Source organism: Odontomachus brunneus, unplaced genomic scaffold, assembly GCF_010583005.1.
Source record: "Odontomachus brunneus isolate Ranch 3 - 2012 unplaced genomic scaffold, Obru_v1 Obru_scaffold_063, whole genome shotgun sequence".
Classification (NCBI taxonomy): Eukaryota; Metazoa; Arthropoda; class Insecta; order Hymenoptera; family Formicidae; genus Odontomachus; species Odontomachus brunneus.
The window spans coordinates 1,566,091-1,592,082 of NW_022639513.1; the positions used below are offsets into that span (position 1 = coordinate 1,566,091).

At 41.3% G+C, this 25,992-nt stretch overlaps 2 protein-coding genes across 15 annotated transcripts; one reads left to right on the plus strand and one right to left on the minus strand.

Annotated features, from left to right (window-relative positions):
* Positions 1 to 700: 700 nt before the first annotated feature.
* On the minus strand, positions 701 to 5,246 carry LOC116846399 (transmembrane protein 47). 3 transcript variants are annotated; one of them, XM_032820161.1, is made up of 6 exons: positions 4,862 to 5,246; positions 3,553 to 3,627; positions 1,955 to 2,141; positions 1,734 to 1,883; positions 1,584 to 1,646; positions 701 to 1,401 (listed from the first exon to the last, which is right to left on the minus strand). In XM_032820161.1, exons 2-6 carry the CDS (start codon positions 3,601 to 3,603, stop codon positions 1,184 to 1,186), a joined length of 669 nt encoding a protein of 222 aa, XP_032676052.1. In that variant the 5' UTR covers positions 3,604 to 3,627; positions 4,862 to 5,246; the 3' UTR covers positions 701 to 1,183. The 3 variants fall into 3 exon arrangements, with proteins under 3 accessions (XP_032676052.1, XP_032676051.1, XP_032676050.1); XM_032820160.1 differs by having other exon boundaries at positions 4,751 to 5,246; XM_032820159.1 differs by lacking the exons at positions 3,553 to 3,627; positions 4,862 to 5,246 and adding an exon at positions 2,439 to 3,201.
* A 154-nt stretch (positions 5,247 to 5,400) lies between these two features.
* LOC116846398 lies at positions 5,401 to 23,230 on the plus strand. Of its 12 annotated transcripts, none has more exons than XR_004378473.1 (19): positions 5,401 to 5,644; positions 6,620 to 6,669; positions 6,765 to 10,297; positions 10,433 to 10,518; positions 10,636 to 10,843; positions 11,728 to 11,834; positions 11,927 to 12,077; positions 12,156 to 12,294; positions 12,382 to 12,646; positions 12,734 to 12,903; positions 12,999 to 13,583; positions 13,664 to 14,146; positions 14,441 to 14,476; positions 16,020 to 16,259; positions 16,684 to 17,074; positions 17,185 to 17,270; positions 18,107 to 18,151; positions 19,093 to 19,179; positions 19,800 to 19,831. XR_004378473.1 is itself a non-coding variant. In XM_032820154.1 (18 exons), the coding sequence occupies exons 2-17, from the start codon at positions 6,664 to 6,666 to the stop codon at positions 18,134 to 18,136; spliced, it is 6,519 nt and encodes a 2,172-aa protein (XP_032676045.1). In that variant the 5' UTR covers positions 5,401 to 5,644; positions 6,620 to 6,663; the 3' UTR covers positions 18,137 to 18,151; positions 19,800 to 23,230. The 12 variants fall into 12 exon arrangements, 8 of the variants coding, with proteins under 8 accessions (XP_032676045.1, XP_032676047.1, XP_032676041.1 ...); XR_004378472.1 differs by having other exon boundaries at positions 18,104 to 18,151; positions 19,800 to 19,819; XR_004378471.1 differs by lacking the exons at positions 18,107 to 18,151; positions 19,800 to 19,831 and adding an exon at positions 18,529 to 18,657 and having other exon boundaries at positions 18,946 to 19,706.
* The last annotated feature ends 2,762 nt before the right edge of the window (positions 23,231 to 25,992 follow it).

Here is a 25,992-nt window from a genome sequence, read left to right on the forward strand (position 1 = left end):
ATGTTATAGACACTGTGGGATTGCAAAATTCTATCCAATGTATAGCAACAGTATTGCAGTAACGTTTAATTGCGATGTTCGACCGTCCGATAGGCAGCGTTCATTTCACGCATGTAAAGTTTGCGTACTAGTGAATATAATCAGAAGGTCGAAAATTGTTGTCTTATGACTGGCCGGAATATGGAGAATGGCAGTGGTGTGTGCGGATGGGTTAATGTGAGGAACCCGTGCCATGTATCGAACAATCTACACAACTTGTAATATGTTTGTAGCAACTTTGTATTACTATAAATGCACTGCACTCGCAGTGAACTATGAACATTACACTGCTTTCAATGTTGCAGCAATGTATTTGCAATATTGTAATCGAGCATTTCTGTGTTGTGCATAAAGATTTGAGCAAATTTTACAGGATATATTCAAGTATCGTGACAAATTACGTTTCACAGAGCAAATGCAGACAGACGAGAAATCTTATTCTTCATTGAACAAGTAAAATTTGAATTTACCGGATTCTCCTTATATTTAGTTTTGTTTAATACACATGTTAAAAAGAAACATGATGTCGGATAAAACTTTAGTAAGAATAAATTAAATCCCCGAATTGTCTGTGTGTATGTGTACGTGTCTCTATTTGTGCGTAAAGAACTTAAAGTTTACTCTGAAAAACGGTTTTTTATATGTCAGACACAATAATAAGTACGATATTCTTATCGATTTAATTTTACGGATAATAAATGCAGTACATCGTCATGTGACACAAACTTTCCAACTTTAAATCACAGTAAAAACATTATATACGCGAATGCACGCGCGTATGTATAAAATTGTTCAAGATTATGCACAATCTAGGAAATATAACAGAATCAAGCTAATAATGGTCCCAAAATTGTCGTATAAAAGTTGCGATTGCTAAATCAGGAATAGTCGGAAGTAAGAGGATCGTTTGCCATTCCTTTAATAGGACATTATTGTGTGTCCCCCATGTGAAACTGATAGAACACTCGTCTAATGAACGGATTCACGTCTATACCGGATGTCTCCAAAAAATACCGATAATGAAAACTCTCAAGCATTCTCATAGGCATGTACGTCTTCCCGTATGCGCATGTGTCGAACTGTGAGAGCAGAAAAAGATGAAACAAATCACCTAGAGAACAACATCGGGCAGGGAGCAATGCCACTAGGCTAGCTGCGTTCCACTTCGTGGAACAGCGTGATGTCCCATACCGATCATGGAATTACCACCTCCAATGTCGTCACGTACGATTTTCCTCTCCTTGTAGTAAATTTCTTCGCTTTCTTTGTCGCATAACAGTAGTATCGCTCCTCCGAACAGAAAAATAGCTGCACCCCAACCGACTCCGTATGCCCAACCGAATTCCCACATGGTTCGATTACCTGAAAATAATACATTTTCGATAGAAATATAAAGAGTATTTTTTGTGCCAAAAAAGAATAATTTTCCTTGAACATTAATTATACGTAGAATATTACATTAGTACTTTCACATATGTTTTAACATCTTTATCTGCTACACATACAAAAGGAAAACATATTTTTGAAATAACACAATATCTTACCGAGATTCAGTTCTGCTGAAAAGCATACTGGATATATGATCAGCGCGATCAAAAGGGATACGACTAGAATACGAAATACATATATTAATATGAAAAGAGAGAAAAAGAAGAGAAGAGAGAAAAACGAACAAGTATTCCTATAATACTTACACGCAATACCCATGCAAAATACTGCGAATCTGTAGTACTTGTGTTTGTCCCTGTGATCCTGTGTTCGTAAACCAAGCCCAGTGAGAATCGTCGCTGCAATATCTGTCAAGAGACACACCACGCACAAGGCTGCGGCTGCTTTTATATAAGCTGTAAAAAAATATGAAATAGGTATCCTTGGACTCGTGTTGCATTTATTCGGATTAAAACGTGAATCGTACCATTATCTCTGGCTTGATAACATCCCGGAGGATCAGGCATATTAAAGGGCAGAGGTGTCGGAGCGCCTTCCTCGATGCAGTGAGCGAACAAACCCTGTCTCCAGCCCAGAGCCATCAGCCAATCGGTGGATGCAAGACCCATTATCATCAGTAATATCACTATGATCCCGCATATGAATGCGATCACCTGCAAATACAAACAAACACAAGATGCAATAACAAATTTGCAATTAACCAAGTAGATCATTAACACCATTTCATATTATTGTCGCACATTCTGTAACAAAATATCTGTTCTCTTTAGCTGCACTGTTACAATTTCTAAACATGATAATTGTCTATTCAAATCAATGTTGAGAAAAAGATCAAATGCAGTCATGAAGAAATACAGTTAAAGAAAACAGAAGTCTGTCTCTTTCTCTCTCTCTCTATCTATCTATTTTTATCTCTGTCACAAACGAGCCCTCTGAGTAAGAATATATACCTGTGCGATCTCATTATCGCCCATATGATCCTCGGCGACTGTGTACATAATCATCTTACTGTATAAATTCGCGATCGAAGATAAACACACGCGGGGATAGCCTAATATAATCCCCAATCCCGGTGCTGACCAACAGAATAGAGGAACTCTTGTTTAGAGACGAGCGATCGACGACGCTGTTGCAGACAGTGTCACGACGATGCGATAACGCACACAGAACATTGTTCCAGTGTTTTTTTACGAGCGGCGAGCGACCTATGACCTAGCGACACGATGCGCGAAAAGACGGTGACCGTTCTCACGCGGAGATTGCTGCGCACCTTTTAAAGACCCTTTAAAGAGCAACGGGACACGCGCGTCGCAAAATAAGCGTGTGAATTCACATAGCGAAGGGGTTGATCGACTGGTTTCGCGCGGGTCAACGGCTTTCAAGCCGCACTGGCCTACGACACTGTCGGCAGCACGGACGAGGGCAACCCTTCTGTGTAACGTAGCGCGCGTGCGAGCTATTTTTTCAGGGCGGACGGATCACGAAGGTGCGGCGATACGTTCGAAAAGTTGTTCGAGACGCCGACGAAGGGACGATTTTCCCCAGGAATGGCTACTCACGGAAAAGAAAACAGAATGAGAAAAGGGGAGGGAGAGAAAGAGAGAGAGAGAGAGAGAAACAGAATCGCGTCTCGACCGGGAACACGGATTCTCCGCGACTGGGAGATCGGGGGGGAAGCATCGGATTCCAGGTTCCAGGGAGGCTGCGCCCATCAGCGCCCATTAAAGGTCGCGGCGCAATGCGCGCGAGCGCCAATCTCTGCGTTCGTCTGTTTCTTTTTCTTCGACCTTTCTTTCTTCCTTCCAGCTTTTTCTTATTCTTTCTCTCTTTTTCTTTCGTTCCGCTTCTTTTCTTCGCGGTCCTTACCCTTTTCTCCAATCATTCTTAACTCTAACAAATCTATGTCTATCTTGTACTTTGGAAATATATTTATATATTTTTGTGAAAAATATTTAATAAACAATTGATTTTTACTAAAAATAATATTATATTTTTATTAAGTACGTAATCTTTTTACTAAAAATTATTGTATATAACTATTGTAAAATTAAGCTTTCATCTTACCTTGAGTGGTCTGGTTATAGTAACAGTTTCAATAGTTGTTGTTTGAGACATTGTTTTTGTTTTCTTAGGAATTAGCTGCAATAAAGAAAAAAATCATGATAAAAACAGAATCAATATAAGACTGTGTGGGAAAAATTGGTGTGCAAATAACTTTTAAATTGTGCTGTAAATTGAAATAAGGAATAAAACAATTTACTTGAATAAAATAATATAAAATGACTGCAAAATAAAGTATAATAGAAAAGTAAATATCCAAAGTAATCTTTTCAGGATACCTATGTGGGTTTCTAAAAGATATATAGAGAAAGCATATTTATTTTATATTTTCTCAAAAGTAGATTTAATTACACCGTTATACATTATGAATACAATGTGCATACTCTAAATTTCTATTATTCACATACATATAATTTATAGCACAACTTAATAATACATCATGAAATATGACATTGTGAATAAAAAACTGTTTAAAATTTATATTATTTTATCAATTTATATTTCTCAGAATAAATATGCATATATATATATATATGTTTTTAGATATACATATTATATGTATCCACAAAGACATAAATATGCTATACTAAAATAGAAAAATTATATTCTGAAAACTATTGATATATTTCTATTGAATAATGTTTCAAGTTTTGAATATATACATAAATATACACTTGTTTCCATTGTTTATATTTATATTGCCTCATATTAGTATCTTCTGTACTTAATTGTTCTAGACTTCTACTTTTCAAGGTCTGAACATGCATCTGTTTTACTTTAAACATAGAAAATGTAGGAAAAGTACAACCAAGATTTGTCACTTTGTTTTTTGTATGAGCTTTATGTAATTGCATTAGTAAAATGTAACAATAACTTTTAGTGAATCAATGTTTTCACATAACTGACTCTAACAATATTCTGTACTGCATTAATGATATTTATAGTCATTTTAATTATTAAATAATATCATATAAAGTAACAATGGTGCCGACTTGATGATTCATCTCGATTATCCTCTCATGTTTCAGCAATCTTAAGGATATTGAGTCACATAAAATAAATGTCGTAGTTATCGCAAGTATTATTTTTTTAACAATTTGTTATCGAGAAATATATCAATAACGCAGTAAAATAATATACAGAATATAGCTGTTAGATTCTTGGCTGATCTGCCAAAAGTACAGAAGGTTAGAAGGTTTACCTTGCAGTAAAGGCAAACTCGACGCGCACTACGTCGTAAAGAAAACGAGTGTATTTGTCGTCGAATTCATTGAAGATTCTTTTTCTTCCAGTTCTTACAGATCGTTACTACCTTTTAGCAAACTTTTCTTTGTTCCATCGCATATGCCAACTGTTGACACACTAAGGTGCGATCCGTTTACTATACTTTGTAGGCTTCGAAGCGTTTAGGGTGATTCACTATACGCTTCGAAGCCCTCTGAAGCATTCTAATTACAGGTATGACGTTGACTTAATGATCTGTTATCCGTCGAGCACGAAGAAAAAAGCACCACGTTATTATTATCACATTAAATATATCCAAAATACAATTAAAACGAACAAATATCACACACGCGTCATCTGCGACACGAACTTGCCAACTATCGCAACTCGAGAAGCTTTTCGATACAGACGTTGTCGAGACGCGCACAATTATCGATATCGCGTTGGAAGCCAAGTTCAAGCGTTCCATCTTCGAGCGTCGCCACTGTCGCCATCTCGCGGTCGTTCCACGACAACCGCGCTTTGACGTTTACGAGCTCGCGCCGGCGCGTTGCGCGTTCCCAGTTCTGCTCGCGTGGAAAGTCAACTCGGAGGAAAAATTTGTGACGTGTGTATCTTGACCCGTGTATCTCACCGTCTCTCTTCCTCGCTCTCTCTCTCTCTTTCCCTCTCCCTCTCTTTCTCTCGCGCGCGTAGCGCCCAATAAAATGCCCATGTATTTGTGAAATATCGTGACCGTGCGCGACCATCGGCGCGACGACGACGTTCGTTTCGCTGTCCCTTACGACAGAACCAAGAAGAACGATTGGCGAGGAACAATAATGCGCATACCAGGTGCACCAAGACGGCAGTGCGAGCGACGATAATTCAGGTGAGTGAACGCGCACACAAATCGGAGCTCCTCGGCGGCAAGCTATCGTCTTGTGACTCTCACAGCTGGTAAGCCGTAGATCGGTCTACCTCGCATACCACCGCGATTTCTTCGCGGTCGACGATCTGGCAGCCGTTGATTTGTCGTTTGCGCGCATCGGAAAAACGCCGCCTCGCTCGTCCGCCGTTACATAATTACGTAAAATTTGCGAGCAATTTACTTATTGCGCCGGGTACTCTCTCTCTCCCCCCCCCTCCCTCCCGTTCTCTGAGTGACTACAGAAAACGATTCTTATCGCTGATTCACGCGCGTCGAGATATCACGGGACTGCTGTTATCGTTTTGTTTAAATTTACGGAATTCTACACGTGTACACGTAGCACTTGTCGCTTACGTGAATGGAGGTTCAACGCGCCACGATACTACGTGTGCGGGAATTTTCTGCGAGGCAGTGCGACTAATGACCCATTTATAGTTCATATCCGTGTACGAAGGCTATTAGCGTTACGGTGACAAGCGTTTTCTGGGATCGCGAGTAGCCGCCAGTGAGATTCGCCTGAGTAAACATTCGTACTTTGATAATTGTTTATTCCGCTCGGCAGAGCGGGCTGTCATTATCTTCAGCCGGGATTTATAAAAGTTTTGAGAGGAATAATTTACCATACAGTTCCATACAGTTTATTGCTGACTATATATGTGTATATGTCCACATACTAAATGTAAAAATATAAGAGTTATTGATATAATTGAATATGAGGTAAAACTATTTGAAAATCTTTTATTTTTATAGTAATTGCTTTATTATTTCTGTCAAGTTCTCTACTCTTAAAATACTCTTCCCTGTCTTCATCCATGTATAAATTAATTGTTTTTTCTTCAGACGTTATTTTGTTACTTATAGCAAAATATCAGATAAAATATTATTGTTATGTACATGTATGTGTATAAGTGTAAGTTTGTATTTTTGAATTTCCAGATCTCATAAAATTGCTGTTAACATCATACTGTTTCACGGCCAACATGAATGTAAGTACATAGCTGGTCATGTATGCTATATTTTGCATAGCGAGACCCATGATCTCTGGATACTGATACATCTCAATGGTTTGATATACTTTTAGAACCCTTATCGTGCTAGACCAACCAGGTCTCGAGTGGATCATTCGGCCGCTTATGGAGTACATAATCAAAATATGTGGATGCCCATGCCGAGGCCACAATCGGATATTTCGTCGTCAGCAACCATCCAACAGCAGTCTGTCCCGAATCAATCAAAACAAAGCAACAATACATGGAAAGATCCTTGGGATTGGAATCTAGACCAGCAATCATCGGATATTCAGCAACAGCAACAGCAGCAACCGCAGCAGCAACAACATTACATACCCTCCTACACGAATCAGGGGCAATTGATATCCAATTCTATCCAGGATCATTATTACGAGAATCTCAATAACGACGTATCCGATGTACTTAATCAGAACTCGGTGTCGGGTAGGAACACACCCAGAACAGAGTTCTCGCGTCAGACCGGTCCGAATTACGCAGATTCTTTCCCACCATACACAAACTATAATCAAAATCAGCAGTATCCGTTGCCGCCTCGGCAGACTTCTGCCAAGGCCGCTGGTTATGAGCATCCTCAGTGGACCGACGAGCAGCAGCAACAACTGCCGAATGTGGCTGCGTATGCGCAGCAGAGATTCGCGCCACCGCAGAGCCAAAAGGAGCCGGCATCGATAGTGCATCCGTCGAGCGCGGCGTCGCATAATTACAACTGGAACAAGGATGACTCGGCGAACCTGGCGTCGCAGCGTAACTGGCAGAATTACACCGACATGTTAGGTCATTGGCAAGATCCCACAAAGGACTTGCAGCCGGTCGACAATGTGAATAACAAGTGCGCGCAACCGCCGCTGCCACCGCAAATGTACAACGCGCCTGCCGACGAGGTTAACAAGGAACATTCCATGAACCGGTCGAATAGGCAGCAGAATGCCAGTGAAGCGAGCAATAGACCCACTGTCGCGTCTGGTCAATGGAACAATCGCGAGACAGCTGTGACAACCCATCAGCCAGCGCAATTGGCACCTAATGACATAGACGAGGCGTTCAACTCTTGGCCGCAATCGCAAGCAGATTGGAGAAATATGCAGAAGGACGTATATCCGAATCAGTGGCTGCAACAGGTGACGGACAAGAATACATTCAACGAGGACATGTCGCAGAACAACATCGTGGCTGCTCGATTCGCCGCGAACGACTGGCAGATCAGCAGCCACCAGCAGATGCTCGCAACGTCACCGTTTCACTACGTATCTGCCGTACCATCTACGACTGTAGATAATACTGTACATACACCTGTCAACAATGAACAGCAAGAAAACGAAAAGCAAGCGATGGCAGTCACCGCGAGCACCGCGTCGCCGCACGATTCGACGACCCCAGCGACGAAACCTAGCGACGTCAAGTCGCCGATCGTAGGCGACCATCGCAGTCTCAATGTGACAACCGATGAGATCGCGTCGAAAAATGACTCACTCTTTTCGAAGAACGTTCTTAGTGAAAACGACGACCACCACGCTTTTCTTTCTACGGTGACGGACGAGTTATCCAGCAACCTTGGCCAACTTAGTATCGAAAGCAAATCGAGCAAGCACACGGCCGATCACTCGGCCGAGTCATTGGACGTGTATTCCAACTCAATGGAGGGAAGAGGTGCTCAACATATAGCTGCCAATTTTAACGTCACAAACATCCGAAACAATTCCATGCCCGACAATATGCCCGTGTTACCGCCGGATTACGCGGCGAGCAGCGTGGAGAATTCTCATTCCGTTGACAGCCAGCCGTCGATCGTCGCTCAGGAACACTTAATACCGAATACATATCAGAGTGGTGCTACTAAGATAACGGACAGCGTCTCGCAAAGCGGGTATGATCAGTGGTACAATCAGAGCGCGTTGCCAACCTCGTTGGGGAACACGTGGTACGCCAAGGATTACGCGCGTCCACCCAAACAGTGGAATGCCGAGCAAAATGTGGAGAACTACGAGAATATCCAACAGACGTCAGACTTTGTGAACGTCGAGGTCGTCGCGCCCGCGGCAACCTTGCAAGAACGCGATATCTATGGTTCGCGAGACTCCATCAACAAGGAAACTCTGGATAACGAGCCAAAGCCAAGCGCAAGTCCGAAGGAAGCGACGAACATTCGGGACCTCCGGGAAGAGGCAAGTAACATCGAGGTGCCGTCGGTGCAGCAACCGGCACGGCCTCATCCACCTCTGCAGCCGGAACAGATGCCAGACAATTATGAATTTGCGTCGAACGACAGGAATACATTCTTGGAGACTGGTGAGCTAACGGACTCGCATCAGGAACACGAGCCAACCCCACCGAGTCAGGACGACGAAAATGACGAAGTGCCTAACGATATTCCATTCCTGCGCGAAGTACCAGGCCAGTCGAGCACCATTGATCCACGTAGGAACGATCCCACTGGACAAGAACAGTACGTGCAGACCGGACAACGGCTGTCCGATCCCAGGAGGAACGATCCTTCGGGTCAAGAACAGAGTGTGCAAGTGAGAAACATAGCCGATCGGGTGGAACGTCGCGACGTGCCACCAGGACAAGAAAGAAACGTGCCTCTGCTGTTGCGTGGTGACTCGGACACGTTGGAGCGACGGAACGATCCTTCAGGCAGAGAGCGATCCTTGCCGCCGCAACAGTCGCGCAACGATCCGTCCGGAGAGGAGAGATACCAGTTGCAGTCGCAGATCATGCTGGAGCCGAGCGAGACCCGCGAAGTACCCGGCAGGGGCAACGAGCTCGAAGAAGCAGCGCAGCAGACGGACGCGGAACTTCGGCAAATTCCTGGCGGAGCGTCTTCCAACGACGTCGCGCAGCTACCGGACGACAGGACAGCCGGCCGATTCGTCACAGGTTCCCAGGAGGTGGTATCCTCGACGATGTCCGCGATGCAGCAAGATCAAACGGCGGGCGACTCTCGTAGCAAGCGCGAAGAGGCGGTGGGTGCATCCCAAGGTGAGAGCCAGGGCGTTCCCGGCCCGACCTCGAATCGTCGAGACTCTTACGAGGATGAAGACAACGAAGGCTCCGGCAACAGTCGGGAGGACAGCAGGGAGAGACGACGGGAGGCGGCGGCCAGTCCTGACCGTCGGAGATACGAATACGATCGAAAGAACGCCTACTATGATCGTGACCGTGAATACGAGGACGACTACTACTACGATCGCCGGCGTGCAGCAGGCGACAGTGATCGTCAGTACAACACCCGCGACGATTTCGAACGCCGAGACGTCTCGTATCGGGACGACGACCGCAAACATCACAGTCGTGATGATCTGGACCGACATGGCAGGGAAGACACGGACAGGAGAGTCCGAGGTAAAGAAGATCTGGACGAGAGGGACAGCAGGAGAAGGCCGGATGATCGCAGAAGGGGGGACGTCGACCCACGTCGTCGAGACAGAGACACGAGAGACTACGATCCGCGATTTCTCAGGGATCCTCGGGACTACATGGAGCGCGAGAGACGAAGGGATGACAGACGGCCGCGCAGATACGATGATTATGATATGAGGGATCCGTACAGAAGAGACTACTACGATGATCCTTACGGAAGAAGGTATGTTTTCTTCATTTTCTGATCTTCGTTACATTTCTTTGTGTGTGTGTGTGTGTGTGTAATATATACTTTAATTATATTAATTTCTCTTTTAACATATTACGCTTAAAATATTTGTGTATTCTGTTCGGTCAGTTCTAGACCTTCGAGTAGATCTTCTTACAACGACAGGGACCGTGAATATTACATGCGTGCTAGGGATCCTTACTATGCGTATAACGGTGAGTATCTCAGCACGTCTGAGAAATGATGATTTATGCACGAAAAAAAACCCATAAAAAATATATATATTCGTATTTAATTATTAATTTGTTAATCATTTAATTGCACATACAAAGGATACGGCGGATACGATTACGGCGCTCATTACGGTAACAATTATTACGCGTACCTCGAAAATCTACGTCGGACGAATCCTGCTGCCTACTCCGAATGGTACCATAAGTATTACAGCAGTCAACATCAGCAGCAGCACGTTAGAGGCGTCAGCAATTATCCAGAGGACAGAGCCAGTGTCCATTCGGGTCGTAGTTCTTGCGATGACAGGTATGCTTTAAGAGTTTTAAAAGCCGAAACTGCGATTTAACGAGAGCTCAACGCTTACACTCATCCATTTACTCACTCTCATTCTGTGCGCGATTTTATAACGTTCATTGTATATCAGATTTTGTCCGATCCCAAGTGCATGTTTCCGTTCGCCAAACAAAGCGCTGTACGTTCCTTATTTCGGATACTCCGGATGGGCCGGGAATCTGCGGCAGCGCAGTACGGCTTGTCGCAATCTGAATAGGTGAGACCGAGAGTTTCTTTTCTCGGTTCAACTCTCTTAAGCCACAAGTCAGAGATGCGTTCTTTATCCTCGGTATCTCCCTAAGGTTTTATAGTCGTGCGTAGCTCGCTAGATATATCTAGAAATTTTTACGATTGGTAATTATTGTGTATTATTAATAGTAGATCTGTTCTTTACAACTGCACTAAATTGTATCATTTATAATAAAATAGGTATGTTTGATACTTGCTGGAAGAGAGAAGATAATAGAAAGATTGTAAGATAATTAAGAAAGTGCAACTATGAAGAGACAGACGTTGTATTTAATGTAATAATGCTGGATTGTAAGCTTGAATTATTAGCAAAATATTAGCTTGCGCTAAACTTTAGGAGAAGAGTGCTTATTTGCGATTAAAAAAAGGGCACCCCACTTTTTTAGCTAATTTTGGATATTTTTTTTTCTAGAAATTATTGTATTGTATCGACATTTTTTTTGGTATCGAAATGCTTTTGAAAAATTTAAAGCCGTAGAAGAGTGAGACCTTTGCGTATTCATGTGCGCTTTTTAATATTCATCGTAATTAATATATCGACTTGCTTTGCGTTTGTATTTTGTATTTTGTTCTTCGTTGTTTAAAAAAAAATTATACGTTCATCTCAGGACCACCGGTGATAAACGAACTCCAGGCGATATGTCACTGTTGGAGGATTCTGCAATTACTTCAGCTCGAGTAACACCGACTAAATTCTCCACATCTCACGCATATGGTATGATTTGTCATATAGATTCTATATATCATATTATTGTCGAGAAATATAATATTAATTGAACTGTGCGATGTTTAAACATTTATCCACAGGATGTTTCTCTATTGGATCCTTGATACATGTTCATCCCAGTTATCCTGCCGACGGCGAGAGAGCTAAAGTGGACATTTTCCGCATAGACAGCCTGCTGTCGTATGATCCAATCGCACGCGATTTACGATTGTACCCTGGACCCCTGATTAAGTCAGAACAATCATGTAGAAAAATCATATGATAAAAAAATAACATATACGTAACAATAGTATTTTTTTTATATTGCAGTGGTGTCACGCACAAAAAGACGATCATCGAATATTGCGAAAATAAGATTAAGAGAGCAACAATGAGCGAGGAATTGTTCGATCGCGCTTCATACATTCTGCTATACGAATTAATGATTATGCTGATTCAACAGAATGGGGTAGGTACTTTCTTCTCTCCTTTTGAAACGGTTTGGAGAGGAAACGTCACGTTGTTCACACGAATCAATCGCATTTAATCCACATAGAACGTCGTTGGAGTCGATATCGCCACGCTCTTACTGCGTAACAAGGACGCTTATCCGTACGACATGAGCAAGCCTAAGTCCCAGGATGTGGGTCGCAGAGAGTCCTTGATATCGCAACGATCGGGAGCGACGGGTGGCGACGGAAGTACTCAAGATATTTCTATACTTTCCGATAAAACCGAGACCAAGCAACGAAAAACCATAGAGCAAGTAACAGACGAGTTTAGAAATACGTTACTTTATGGTCTGGTTCAAGAAGCATTAGGTATGATACATTACTATTTTTCTTTTTTTATATTTATATTGTTGTAATTTACGGATGTTGACCGATTTTTCTTTTTTTCTACGACAGAGTACGCGATGAATGAAGGACTCTGGGGCCATGCTCTTTTCTTGGCTAGCAAATTGGATAAACGCACACACGCTTCCGTGATGACTCGCTTCGCGAACAGCCTGTTACCGCATGATCCGCTGCAGACTTTGTACCAGCTACATTCTGGTCGTGTGCCAGCTATAGTTACGGTAAAAAAGACTTTCTTTTTGCTTCACGATAAAAATTATTTACCTTTTTATTAAGATGTATCAGTTGTCTATTTTCTTGGTTTCGTCGCACACAGTGCGTCGCAGATCCACGTTGGGATGATTGGCGACCTCACTTGGCCATGATTATCTCCAATACTTCGGCCAATCCGGAAGTTAATCGCCGATCGATAACAACCCTCGGCGATACGTTGTCCACGAGGGGAGACATTCACGCGGCACACTTCTGCTACATTCTCGCGCAAATTGACTTTGGGGCCTACGGAACCAACGGGGTCAAACTCGTATTAATCGGCGCGAACCATAATAAGCCGTATTCCGAGTTTCTCACCACGGAAGCAGTTATGCTAACGGAGATCTACGAATACGCTCGGAATCTTAGCGATCCGTGCTTTACACTGGTAGACCTGCAGAAATTCAAGTTTGACCTGGTCGTAAAGATGGTGGACTGTGGATTGATGGAGAAGGCTCTGTTATATATCGAGCAGATCGCGACCAATATCGCAAACGATGTATCAAAGTACGAAAGATCCTTTATCGAAGCTGTTTATACGTTGGGCGACCGTATCAAATATCACGATCCAATTTGCAAAGATTCTATCGAGGATGCCGCCAATTTAATATGGCTCAATAAACTGGCGGAGATAGTTGGAAAATTCCAGGTAGTTATGTTCGAATAATTCGAACAATTGAACAGCCATTTGTTTAAAGTGAGCACACTAAATGAAATGTTATTTCACAGGACGGAGAAATAGCTGATGTCGACAAATATAGCGCTCGTATCGATTCCCGCACTAATATGCAAAATCAAGAGATTCAAGAGATGAAGCAACTGCAACAATCGCAACAGCAGCAGCAACAACAACCGCCGTCGACAATGTCGCAGCAGCAATGGAGTGTTCAGTCCGAGTACGGCGATGGGCCTACGTCGATGATGGAAGTCACTTCTGGCGGTGAAGTGAAGTCAGAATGGCAACCTCTGTCTCTGCCCACAAATATTCAAGAAACTTGCGATCCGAACGCGCAATATATAAGAGGCATGGACGAATCCGCTCAATATCAGCAACAGTCGCAGCAGCCGGATTATTGGAATCAGCAGTCGTATTATCAAGGCAATTATGGAAGGAATGAGTCGTCCACGTCGTCTAACTGGCAGCAACAACCCACGCCAGGCGACCAGGCCGAAGTTGATAACATACAACAGCAAAATAAATGGAACTATGAGGTAAATTGAACAGCTCATACAGAAGTCGATTTTGCAGATTTTTTCTCTTTTTTCATCACCTTATTATTACATTTCTTAAATTTGTACTTCCATATTTATATTATTCATTTATACTGTTTAACTATAGTAATCGATTTATCGCCAAAATTGTGCTGGTATTACACGTTTTACCGCGTACGTAATACGTCAAACAGAATACACATACGTTTCTCTGATTTAACTAATCTTACACATAACACTTATCCCGAGACGCTAACATTTTTCACCTATTTCTTGATGCTTGCACATCGAAAGGAAAGGGAGAGGGAAGACAAAACGCCCACCCCTGAAGTAAGTAATTGCGGACTCACTATGGATAATAATTCCGATCCTGTAGGCTCACCGGACATTACTGCCGTTAGCTCGTTACGACGCCGTAATGTGCCTGCGAAATCAAATCCATGCGTTGCATTCGCGATGGACGATAATACTGCTGATAACGTGCCAACGTTTCTCGATGTGTCTACTGGCGTCAATCTCGAGGTGAAAATTTCTCGAGATTCTCGCAAAAGTATCAAATATCCCAGATTAGCCGCGAGCTACCCGAAAATTTCACTAAACGTTGATAAAATCCATCCGCGAGATATCAGGAAATCGAGGCATACGAATGCCGCGTTGTTCTCGAAACCGCCATGTTCACAACCATTGGTGTTCTTAAAATGTAAAGCCAAGAAAGATATCTCGTCGGAGGACGAGGTGGGAGCGATTGTGAATGATGATCAGCCGGACGACCAGATCTCGGCCGTGTCGCAAACCACGGATCTGGATATTCAGTTTAGCAAATTGGAACTTGAGTCCTTCATCGCGTCGGATTCACTCGCTAAGAAGGTGCGCGACGATACCTCCGACGACGCGAACGCGCAAACTCTGAAGCAGTATTGTAATTTCGAAGAAAAGAAAGTGATGAGAGTGGCACCGCACATACGCCGCAAGGATGTTATTTGCGACACGGTGGACGCGTGGTCGTATGACAGCGCTATGTCAAACAGCTTCGAATCATCTAGATACAAGCCACTCGTCTTTGGCGGCACGTATCCAATCGATTTGCCGCTTAGATCTAGAAATAATCATAGTCATCAAACGGCAGAAGGACGAGGAGGTGTCTCCTCTACTAAAAAGAACATCTCTTTGACCTACGACATTGATATTCCTACTAAATGCGAGTAAAGAATGGTGATGATAGTTCGTAAGCGCATGTACAAATCTTCTGTACGTTGTATTCAAAGAACAATATGAAATAACATGTGACTATATTATACAGTAGCTCTGTTAATCGATGCGTATAACTGTGATCATGCAGGATAGAGGTGTTAAAGTCCTTTTTTCTTCTCCAACCGTATTGGTCAAGTTGTGGGTTTACGAGATTTCACGACATTATTTTAAAGCGTTATTCAATGTACATAGACGTGTTGTTGTTGTTAGCGTCCATCGTATAATAAAGTTTTGTCATATTATGCGCTTCCTCAAATTTTTTTAGATCGCGTTCGCGATCTTGTATCACGCAGCGACGTGTCGCACGTGCGATTAATCCAAACTCGTTATTTTTTTTTACTTTCTATCTCCTAACGTTGATTTTACTTTGCGTCTTGTAACGTATTTAAGCCGACGCTAATTACTAAGACAATTACGGTGAGCAAAGTTTCTCATTTTTTACTGTAATAAATCTGTGAGTGTGTCGCATGTCTTATAAGTATATTCCACAAAGTGCTGCAAGTGATTCGCGAATTGAGTCGCTAAACGGCGACTGTCACGAGCGAACTTTCGTTGTTACAGTAAACAATGATAAACTTTGCTGGAACAAGCTTGCGATGATCAATCGTATATTTTATTTCAGCCTATGCAGCCGACGATCTCCATGACGCCGTCGATGAGTAAACAGTACGACCCGTTGGAGGAATTAGACGCGCTCGAGTCGCCAAGAACGAGCGCGAAATCCGAGACGAAGAAGACTGCCGAGAAAGCGGCCGAGAAGAAGTCCACTAGCAGCGGTAGCTCCTGGTTCGGCGGTTTGTTCAGTAAACTCGCACCAAAGCCGAAAAATCAAATGATATTGCCGGATGATAGTAACCCAACGGTAAGGAATCTCTCATTATACCATTGCTGCTCTTTCCCGAGTTCTCTGCTAAGAAGTTACGATGGACGGTTTTATGTTTTATGTCGTTAAGGGTGGCTACTTTTGGTAATAGAATGCTACTTACGGTAACGATTACAAGACGGACGACAGGCTACGACAGGCCAGTATGACGCGGGGTTTGCTTGATTCCTGAGATAGTTAATTGCAAATAAACTAACAAGATTGCCACTAATTTCTTTCTAATACGTACTTCTTTTCTAATACGTTGGCTAGATTTCTCTTAACATATTAACGCAAATGGGGAAATATAAGAAAAAAGGCTTCTTTAGATTTAGTATCCCAAATCTTTTTATCTCTCTATGTCTAGATGCTAATGCCAGAATATTCGCGTATTCAATAATATTACCGTTGTCCTGTATTGTAGATCGTATGGGATCCTGTCGCCAAGAAGTGGATGAACAAAGATGAGGATGGCGACAATGCTGCTACGACGTTGGCACCACCACCGAAGGCAGCCGACGTGAATTTCCGAGGATCAGCAATGGAACGCTGCGGTGCCGGTAGCGGCGGCGTTTCCCAGCCACTTCCACCGAATGCTCACGAAGATGCGCCAACGATGGATCCTCCGAAATCGGTTCCTGGTAGCAATATGTTCAAGTTGCCAAAAGGCAGGAGTATGCGCGCTAATTACGTGGACGTGATGAATCCCGGCGGATCCAAAAATAGCACTGCATCGTCCAACATGCCCACGCCCGTGACGTCTCCGCTCGTACCGATGGCTACCTCGTCCCCGCAATTGTTTGTTCCCATGCCAAGTAAGTTTCCAGATAACCGGCTTTCGATTATTAAGACTCCCGATTATTAAGATTCCTTGCCTTGATCATCTTGATTGGTAATGAATCTTAATGACACTTTTATCTGACAGTTAATGATCCGACTGCTCCTGTGGATTTCTTAACTCCAGCAACAACGACACCAGCTGGGAACGTCGTCGAAAATACACCGCAAACAGTACGTATCTTGCGATATAAACGCAAACACACTACCGGATCGTACTTATCGTATCTGACACGTTACCGCTCTGTATACACACCTTGACAGTTTTAAATGTATGTGTATATATATATATATATATATATATATATATATATATATATATATATATCCTCCCTCGTGACAGACTCACGTTACACAGTACCTTTGTTTCTCCTGCGTTGTGGCTGCAGTTTGCTGGTATGCAGCTTAGTCTTTCTTTCAGCGTGTCTCTGGAATTGTAATGTTAATATAATCGAATACATCTTTCTCTCCTTTGTACGTTTTTACGTCTAAGATCGTTGTGGTAAAGAGTTTATACACCTTATGGTCGTTCCCTAGTTTAATGAGCCATTGATGTTCCCTTAGGTATCGCGATCTTCACGAATCAAAAATATTTCACACATTTATATGTGATCGTTATCTTCCATTACATATTCCCTTCATTAGTTTCTGAAGAATTATTTATATTAATTTTGACGAAATGTGAGGCTTTCACGGTGTGAAGAAATGCTCGATCTGGATTCCGAGTTGAAGGACGCGGCATCTACCTAGAATCCAGATCAAACATTTGACGAAATGTCTTGATGTAGGGATTAGTTTACATTCCAGCACTTTCCTTTCACATAGACAGATTAGACAGTCGCTCAAACAATCGATGTTATTTAAAACACATCTACGTAGCTTCCTATGTTACATTTTAGTGAACGGCGAGTACTTAATTAGACTTTCACTTTTCGCTACAGATATTCTTTCTTCTCTGTGTATCTCTGTGTTTAATCCGTCTTTCTTTTTATGTTCCTTTATGCAAGCAGTCGGGGAAGCAGAATGACGTAGCCAAATAATAATTATTGCTAATAGTAAGGACATTCATTTTATTAATTTTACATATGATGTCTCTTACACGCGCGCACGCTTTCTATACTACTCACTGCTTACAGAAATGCATTTGTTTTGTATGTATATGAAGAGTTTCTCGTGTGGTAGATAATAATAATAGAAATAGAAGTAAAGCGTAAAACTTGTATGGCGTGTCGTACTTGTATTGTTTTGTAGCTGAAATTGATTTTTAACGCTTTTTGCACCTTTTCGCTCCAATTATTTATTGTGTAAATAAATTTATTAATACGTATACCGAGTTTTAGTCATACATTAAGTCAATAATGCCTGGCCACTTACTATATATTTAGGTTCATTATTAATCTTATTGACTCAAGTTATAGTAAAGCTATCACAGTTACAGATTGGCCGCTTCAAGACAATGTGCCGCTTTCTCGAATAATCAGCGGTTATGATGCCGAAATATCCAGATACGAAGAGTAGGATTGAGAGTTTCTAATATAACTCTGGATCTAACAGTGGCCGGGTATTATACATGCTTTAGCGTAGAACTGCTGGGGGAAATTGTTATGATTTCTTTTGTAAAATAATGCATTAATCCACACACTTACACTGTAATCAAAGCATGAAAAAGTGTTTCTCTAAATTCGTTAAAAACTTTACGCCATTTTTATAGCACACACGAGAATATACTCTCGCGTAATACCGATTTTCGCTGCGATATTGTATGCTGTGAAAAGTAGCTTACGCTTTTTGACCAGACAAGTATGTACATCATGACATTGTACATGCAGAACGCTGTCTTTTTTTTTAGCTGGGCGAACTGTGAGCACGTGCGATGCGTAATCATACGATAATCGGTATTACACAAGAAAAGTACACGATAAGAATCGCTAATCACTGCGACCCGGTAAATAACCGTTAAGTGAGACGACATTGTTGTGTTGTATTTGGCATATAGCTCTCTCGCTGGAGCTCGACCAGCTCGTTATCACGAGAGGTGCAGAGTTACACAATGAGGGATCCGCGGCTCCTTCAACGGAACAAGGTAATCCAGCGACGTTGATTCTTTGCCCTCTGTATTTTCAAGGTAACCATTGACCGAAATGTCGCAAGAAACACGTGCGATACTAATTATAATCATAGTAAAACCTTTACTTTGGTCTAACGAGTGCGTTTTCACGTGGATGAAGTGGAAAATTTTGTTATTATAATTTATCATCGCTTGTGTACCACCAAAATTAAGCTTAATGCTTTTCAATCACTATCTTCACGATATCATTGATCGCAGAATTATGGGAAAGCTTGGTGAAGGATATATATCGGGTTCTGTATAATAAAAATATCGCCTCGTCGATCGATTTTACACTTGCCTTTATTATCACTGTATTCCCACGCTATATAAAAATTGCGAATACTCGAGAAATGATAATAGGATAAAAGAATTGACGCTTCCTTACTGCTTACATATACGTGATAATTTAAGACTAATTTATAACATTTTATATTATATACAATCACATAAAATTATATAATATTATATGTATTTTTTACATTAAAAGACTTACTTCTTAATTGTTAGAGCATTTTGTAATGTAACGTTAACTTTGTTCATATACAGTAATCTCTTTTATAAGAATACTTTTTTTTAATGAAATTAATTTCTAGGGACCAATGATGTTCAATCCGAGTGACATGAAGGATCGTTCGGTGAAGAATGTGCCAGCTACTAGCAGATATCCCCCGCGATAATTTTTGCGATTGCTCACGTAAACGATTCGTTACTATTCAAATTGCTAGAAATTCTTATTATTTCTCAATCGTGTTTTTATATATTGTGAATTTTCGTTTCTACGTGGAGCTCGACAACGACAGCGTCTGTAAAGTAATGATGACAGAAGACACGCAAATGTCTACATCGATTTTTACGTTCACATCCTCTGTTTTGCCGTTATATTTAACATATATAGAGAATTAAAGGAAATATGTTGGAAGACATATTCGAAGGAGCATATTTTCCACGCAATAGAAGGAAATAATTAATAATGTTATAGCATCGGCGCGTGTCATCTAAGCGTAAAATATAGTTCTAGATTTATCAGAGCCTCGAGTTTCTGTTGCTCACACTCCTCGATGAAAAGTACGCGCTTTCGTCTGAGGGAATAGTTTTCACGGAATGTTTTGTAATCACGAACGAAAGAATTAACTTCAAAGTTGGACATGTTGCTTTCGATTTTCATATATGCTCGTTTCCGTAATTGATAATGATTACTTATGCATTTGCATAATCGCAAATTCGGACAGATTAATTGTTGTTAGAGAAATGCGCGAGTGCATTCCCGTTACTGTATTCGCTTAGCTCCTAAGTATTGTCATCTTGTGTCGGATTTGATGACATGCAAAGATCGAAATCCCACAAGTACGAATTTGAACTTGCGCGAGTGAAATGTAAAGAAGTTTTTACCTGCAATTATACATATATAGATATCGTATCTAAGTTGTACGAAATAAATAGTCCCTCATTCCGAGCTGGTTTCGTATGATGATAGCGAGAGTTATAGCGCTAATTGTGTGACGCAGATTATTGCGACGTTTGTTACAACACACATGGCCTCGGATTATATGTATATTTGTATGTATGTATGTATATATGTATATATATATATATATATATATATATATATATATATATATATATATATATATATCTACCACACACATATATAGATATATACGTACACATATGCGTGCTGTAATTCCAAGTCTGATTTTATATGTCGAGGAGAAGCATCGCGTGGAACCGGTAAATACGAAGATGATGTTATAAAGATATGAAAATTTTATCGACGAGATGCATGGAAGATGTATGGAAGTTATCACGCAAGAGGAATGTGTGTGTGTGTGTGTGTATAATAGAGATATTGTTATCCACTTCGACATCGGGCTACATTACGCGATATAATGATATACAAGAGAGATACACCAATAATAATACGCAACTGCCATCAACGTGAATCATACGAAGATGTGAGAGCATTTGTATCATGGTTCCACTGGTTCAATCGCGGTTAGGTTTATAAGATTCATCCGCTAATGTCTATACTTCCATGGGGGAAGGTTTTCCGATAGTCCCAAAGGTTGTGAGTAGCGACTGGGGGACGTGCAGGGCGCGTAAAAGACGTTGCGACGTAAGCGGCTAGTGAAAAATGAGGAAGAATAGAATTTCATTGTTCCTCTGCACACATAAGGAATACCTTTATCGAAGATTAAGATAATTTCCGGCAAACTTTAATTGCATATAAGTTGCATTCTACTAATTCCGAGTCGTCGTATCACCTCGTTCTGCCTCAAGCAAATAACGTTAAACGATTGGCGCGAGTGTAGTTTTGAAAAAATTTTTCGTGAAAGCAATGCTGTCTTTGCCTCGATTTCTCTCGTTAGTGTGAATTTCCTGTTAGAATTACTACTACTTGTATTCGAGTTTTCCGCAGAATCGTTCAGAATCACGCGACAGATCCGTTGCGGAAGCTAGACATTTTGTCTTTTGCCATTGATCACAGCTAGAACAGACTGGTTTAGGTAGATTTTGTAAATTATGACTCACGATACATTTTATATTTGTGACATATGAATTGAACGTACCCATTTGGTGCATGTATGTTTTATATATATATATATATATATATATATATATATATATACACATATACACACATATACATGTACATACATACACATATTATATACGTCGAGGTTCACTACGGAGGATTTATTGCTCGCAACGGAATTCGAGGTGGAATTTCGTTGTGTAATTTCACCTGTCGTACACAATAGAGCAGACACGTTTGTAAAGATTTATGGATGTGTACATATACTGAGTTCCAATCTGGTTGGAATTCTTTTTTTTTAGATGCAGTTTGGAACACCGTCAATAATCTAATGAGAAAACTTGTGGGAAATAATAAAAAACAAGTTCTCTCGTTGCAATATTGATTATATTTCAAACTGCATCAAAAGAAGAGGGCTTAAAGAGTGCCAGTTTTGAAACCCAGTGTAGTACATCTATAAATACAATTTCGAGTATTCGAAAATACTCTCGAGAACAGGCAAAATTCTATCTCGAATTCCCGATCGCCCGAAGTGTACTTCACGAGACGATAAACATTGTCGCGGAGATGTCGTCGCGTGTAAGTTATACATGTGCGTGTATGTCGTGCGAAGTCTGAGATTTGTACATATACTGTTTAAATGTAGCTTTCATAAACTCGTGGAATTGGAATTGTTTATGTATACATTGTTTTTGAATACACATTTATTCCATAAAACGCGCTTTTCATCGAACGAACGAACGAACGAACGAACGACAACCAGAACGGCTCTACTTGTGGTAAATGGCAGTCTTTATTATGACCGATATCGTCGCCGCTATGACACACAGCTAATCGATATAATTGACTTTCGTTGAGAGCCTGCGTGTAGTCTTTAAAATAGCAGAACGCGCCAACATGTTGTTGCATAGACACGCCTTCAATACTTAATGTAATGTAATGTGCGTAATCGAGATTTCGGGTGGAGTAACACGTGTGCAATCGTGTGTCAATTAAGAGCGGCAGTATTGCTCTTTACCTTACCTACCTATTTGCTTATTGTTTCCCTTGTGCGTTGTCGAACGTATATTTACTTTTTTACGTTACGACATCTCCGTTCGCGGCGGGGACATCGTTGTTGTAAAATGTTACGGTTGGTTCGTGCAATTGATCCGTCTGAGAGCTCTCAAACAATGATAGACAAACTATTACAGCAGAACGATAAGCGTGTAGCGAGGATGTTAAGATTAGCCTTAAAGTTGAACAGAAGTATTAATTGAGCTGTAAAATGTATAGGATGATTTATATAAACGATTCGCGCGCGCGCGTCTTGATGTAACATATTATATACTGTACACGTTTCACGCACTTTCCACTTCAAAGTTGATGTACGGGAAATACGGATTATAATGATATTAATGATAATAATTATGTACACTGTATATTATATTAATATTACGATTACTGTCTCACATTATTATTGATATTATAATAAAGAATAATGCAAATCAGCGACTGGTCTCTCCTTCTCTCTTCGTATAATACATAACTCCGTATAGTACATAACTGCGAGGGCGCAAAGGGTTTAATGGGACGAATACACAAACAATGTGAATAGATTATCTTTTTTTTCGATCCTTTTATTAAGTTTATCATAATGATTTGAATCGATACAATGATTTCTGTGGTATACTGTCGTCTTTCGGGCCACAACGTCGACGATCGTCTCTCTCGCGCGGACGTTTATTATTATACTCTGAGATCATACGTGTGTATGTGTGTGCTTTATATCGAAATGTCGGCAACGAGCGACTCCAGGCCGGCGCGAAAATAGCGCGGGGGCGCGTTTGCGTTTCGCGCAAACACTTTTAGTGTTGAAAAACACGAAGAAATCAATTCCAAAAATATCATTGTCTCTCTTTAACTTCTCTCCGTGGCGCGCGAAAAATTGGTCGACGGGCAGATGAGACACGGAGGTGGAGGCTGCGGATAGTGAGGTGAGAGGAGAGGGCGGCTTCCGCGACGACAGTTAACGACGCCGTGACACCGATGACTTCCGAGAGAGCGAAAAAACGTAAATGCGGTTTAACAATCAGCGCTTTTTTTTGCTTCTTTTTCTTTTAATCAGCGTGCACGCGTCGAGCGATCGACCCGATTACCGGCGAGTTTATTATTATTATTATTTCCACTTTGCCTGCCTTCTCCACTAATATCGTCTAAAACGGAAGTTAGAGAGATCGGGATAATCGAGGGCGAGGACGGGACGACGAGGGGGACGGGAAAGGGAAAAGAGAGAAAGGTGAATGAAGAGATGGGGACAAGAAGAGGGGCTGGAGAGAATGAAGGATATAAATATATAATAATATCTTATATCGCATGTATGTATTCGTAAATGTTAAACGTTATATCTTTCTCATCTCACTCATTCTATCTCTCTCTCTCTCTCTCGCGCGCACACACACACATTTTCATTTTTTCTTTTTTCTCTCTCTCTCTCTCTCACTCACTCACTCTTTCTCACTCTCATCTCTTCACGCTCACTCGTTCGCACATCGCGTCGGTATTATCGATCTGTATTTCATTTTTTTATCTTCGTTTTGTCCTCGTTTCATTTATTAAATGTTACGGTAGAGCCTATAAGGGACACCCGAAGGCGTGCTCACAGCGAACTTCGGGCGCGCTTTTCTCGTATACTAGCTGTGCCGGAACGCACTTGTACTGGTCGCACGATCGGCGAAGGAATCGGCTAAAGATAGCATAACGTCGGGACCAAATGACTTCGAGAGGATCGTCTGAGAAGAGAAACTGTTACGCGTTTTCGAGCAGCCGCTGATTCCTGACTACAATCCCGTTACGCGATCGTAAATTAAATCCGTCTGTCGATTGTATCGTCGTACGCCTGCTACTTTTACACGAGAAATTACGCAAAAATTGCAAAAAGAGATCGCAAAGAGAATTATACAACACGTTCGGAATATTATTCCGTTCTGAGATTTGAGAAACGTTTCGATCTGAAGATCCAAGAACGGAGTAATCATTGACAATTACAAACGATAAAATAAATCGTGATGTTGAAGCGCAAAGTAACTTGTCAGCCGATCTTTAGCCGAGTGATTCGCTCGCGACATATTATTTAACAACAGATTTTAACCACCTAATCATTCGGAGGATACTCGTAACTCTCACCTTTGCATCGCCTTTGTTTATACAATATGTGGGATATCCTTCTTTTTTCCTCGTTTACCTATGGCGCTAGGTAAGAAATCGTTCGCAATTCACTACAAATAATGGATCGATGAACGCGATAAACAGAGAATAAAGAGTCAACCGAGATGTGAACGTGTCCGAAAGGAAAAGAGAAGTACGTCTCTCGAGACGACGTAATAAACTTGAATAACGTGTAGCAATGATACTTATATCATCGTCATAACGATGCAATTACAGTGCGATTATCACAATGCGAGAACCGCCAATAATAATAATAGAAATAATAATAATAATAATAGTACTAATAATATAATAATAATGGCAATAATAATATTAATAATTACTAACCAATAATAATAAAAATAATAATCCTCGTCGTACTAATTACCATCGTCGTTACAGTGATGCACTTAATCGTATAGTTGCCTATGTTATATCCTCTTTTATATATACTTCTATATATATATAATATATATATATATATAATATAGCTACAATATATAATATTTTTCGTGTTGAAAAATCGTATACATTAGTGTTGTGTCGCAGGACCATTGCTTCGCTTCTCTCTTTCTTTTTTTCTCGCGCTCTCTCTTCCTTTCTCTCTATCTTTCGTTCTTTCTCGCACTCTCGTTTATTTTCGCACCGTTTTTATTTTTTTATTCAATGCGTCTGCTACATATATCATTCCGTTCTGCTATATATCTTTTTTGCTCTTAATGGATCGCTGAGAGGGGGAAGGGTAGGGGGAAAGACTGTCGTCGATGGCTGGAAGCATTCGTGTTGATGGAGAGTTTTCGAGTCAGAGCGAATCGCGCGTCGGTGAGAATATCGCTTTGGAGAACGAGATCTTCTTCCGCTAACGGCACTTTCGCCGCTCACACAATATTTTATCCGTAAAAAGCTTATAAATACGGGAAATCAGTGCTCGTTGAACGTACGTGTCGAGTTTGCAGTTAGGTCCGGTAAGGAGATTCGAAAGAAAAAGTGCGTCGCGCTTCCACGACAATGTTCTCCCCGAATTGTGAACACTGATCGACATTGACGCGCGCTGCCTCTCGGGGGGG

Coding starts and splice junctions, on each gene's coding strand:
- LOC116846399 (XM_032820159.1), bottom strand. CDS start 2,492: ATGATTATGTACACAGTCGCCGAGGATCATATGGGCGATAATGAGATC. Junction 2,142..2,438: donor GCGATAATGAGATCGCACAG/GTATATATTCTT, acceptor TTGTATTTGCAG/GTGATCGCATTCATATGCGG. Junction 1,647..1,733: donor ATTTTGCATGGGTATTGCGT/GTAAGTATTATA, acceptor TTCGTATTCTAG/TCGTATCCCTTTTGATCGCG.
- LOC116846398 (XM_032820150.1), top strand. Junction 13,584..13,663: donor AGATAGTTGGAAAATTCCAG/GTAGTTATGTTC, acceptor GTTATTTCACAG/GACGGAGAAATAGCTGATGT. Junction 16,260..16,683: donor CGGATGATAGTAACCCAACG/GTAAGGAATCTC, acceptor CCTGTATTGTAG/ATCGTATGGGATCCTGTCGC.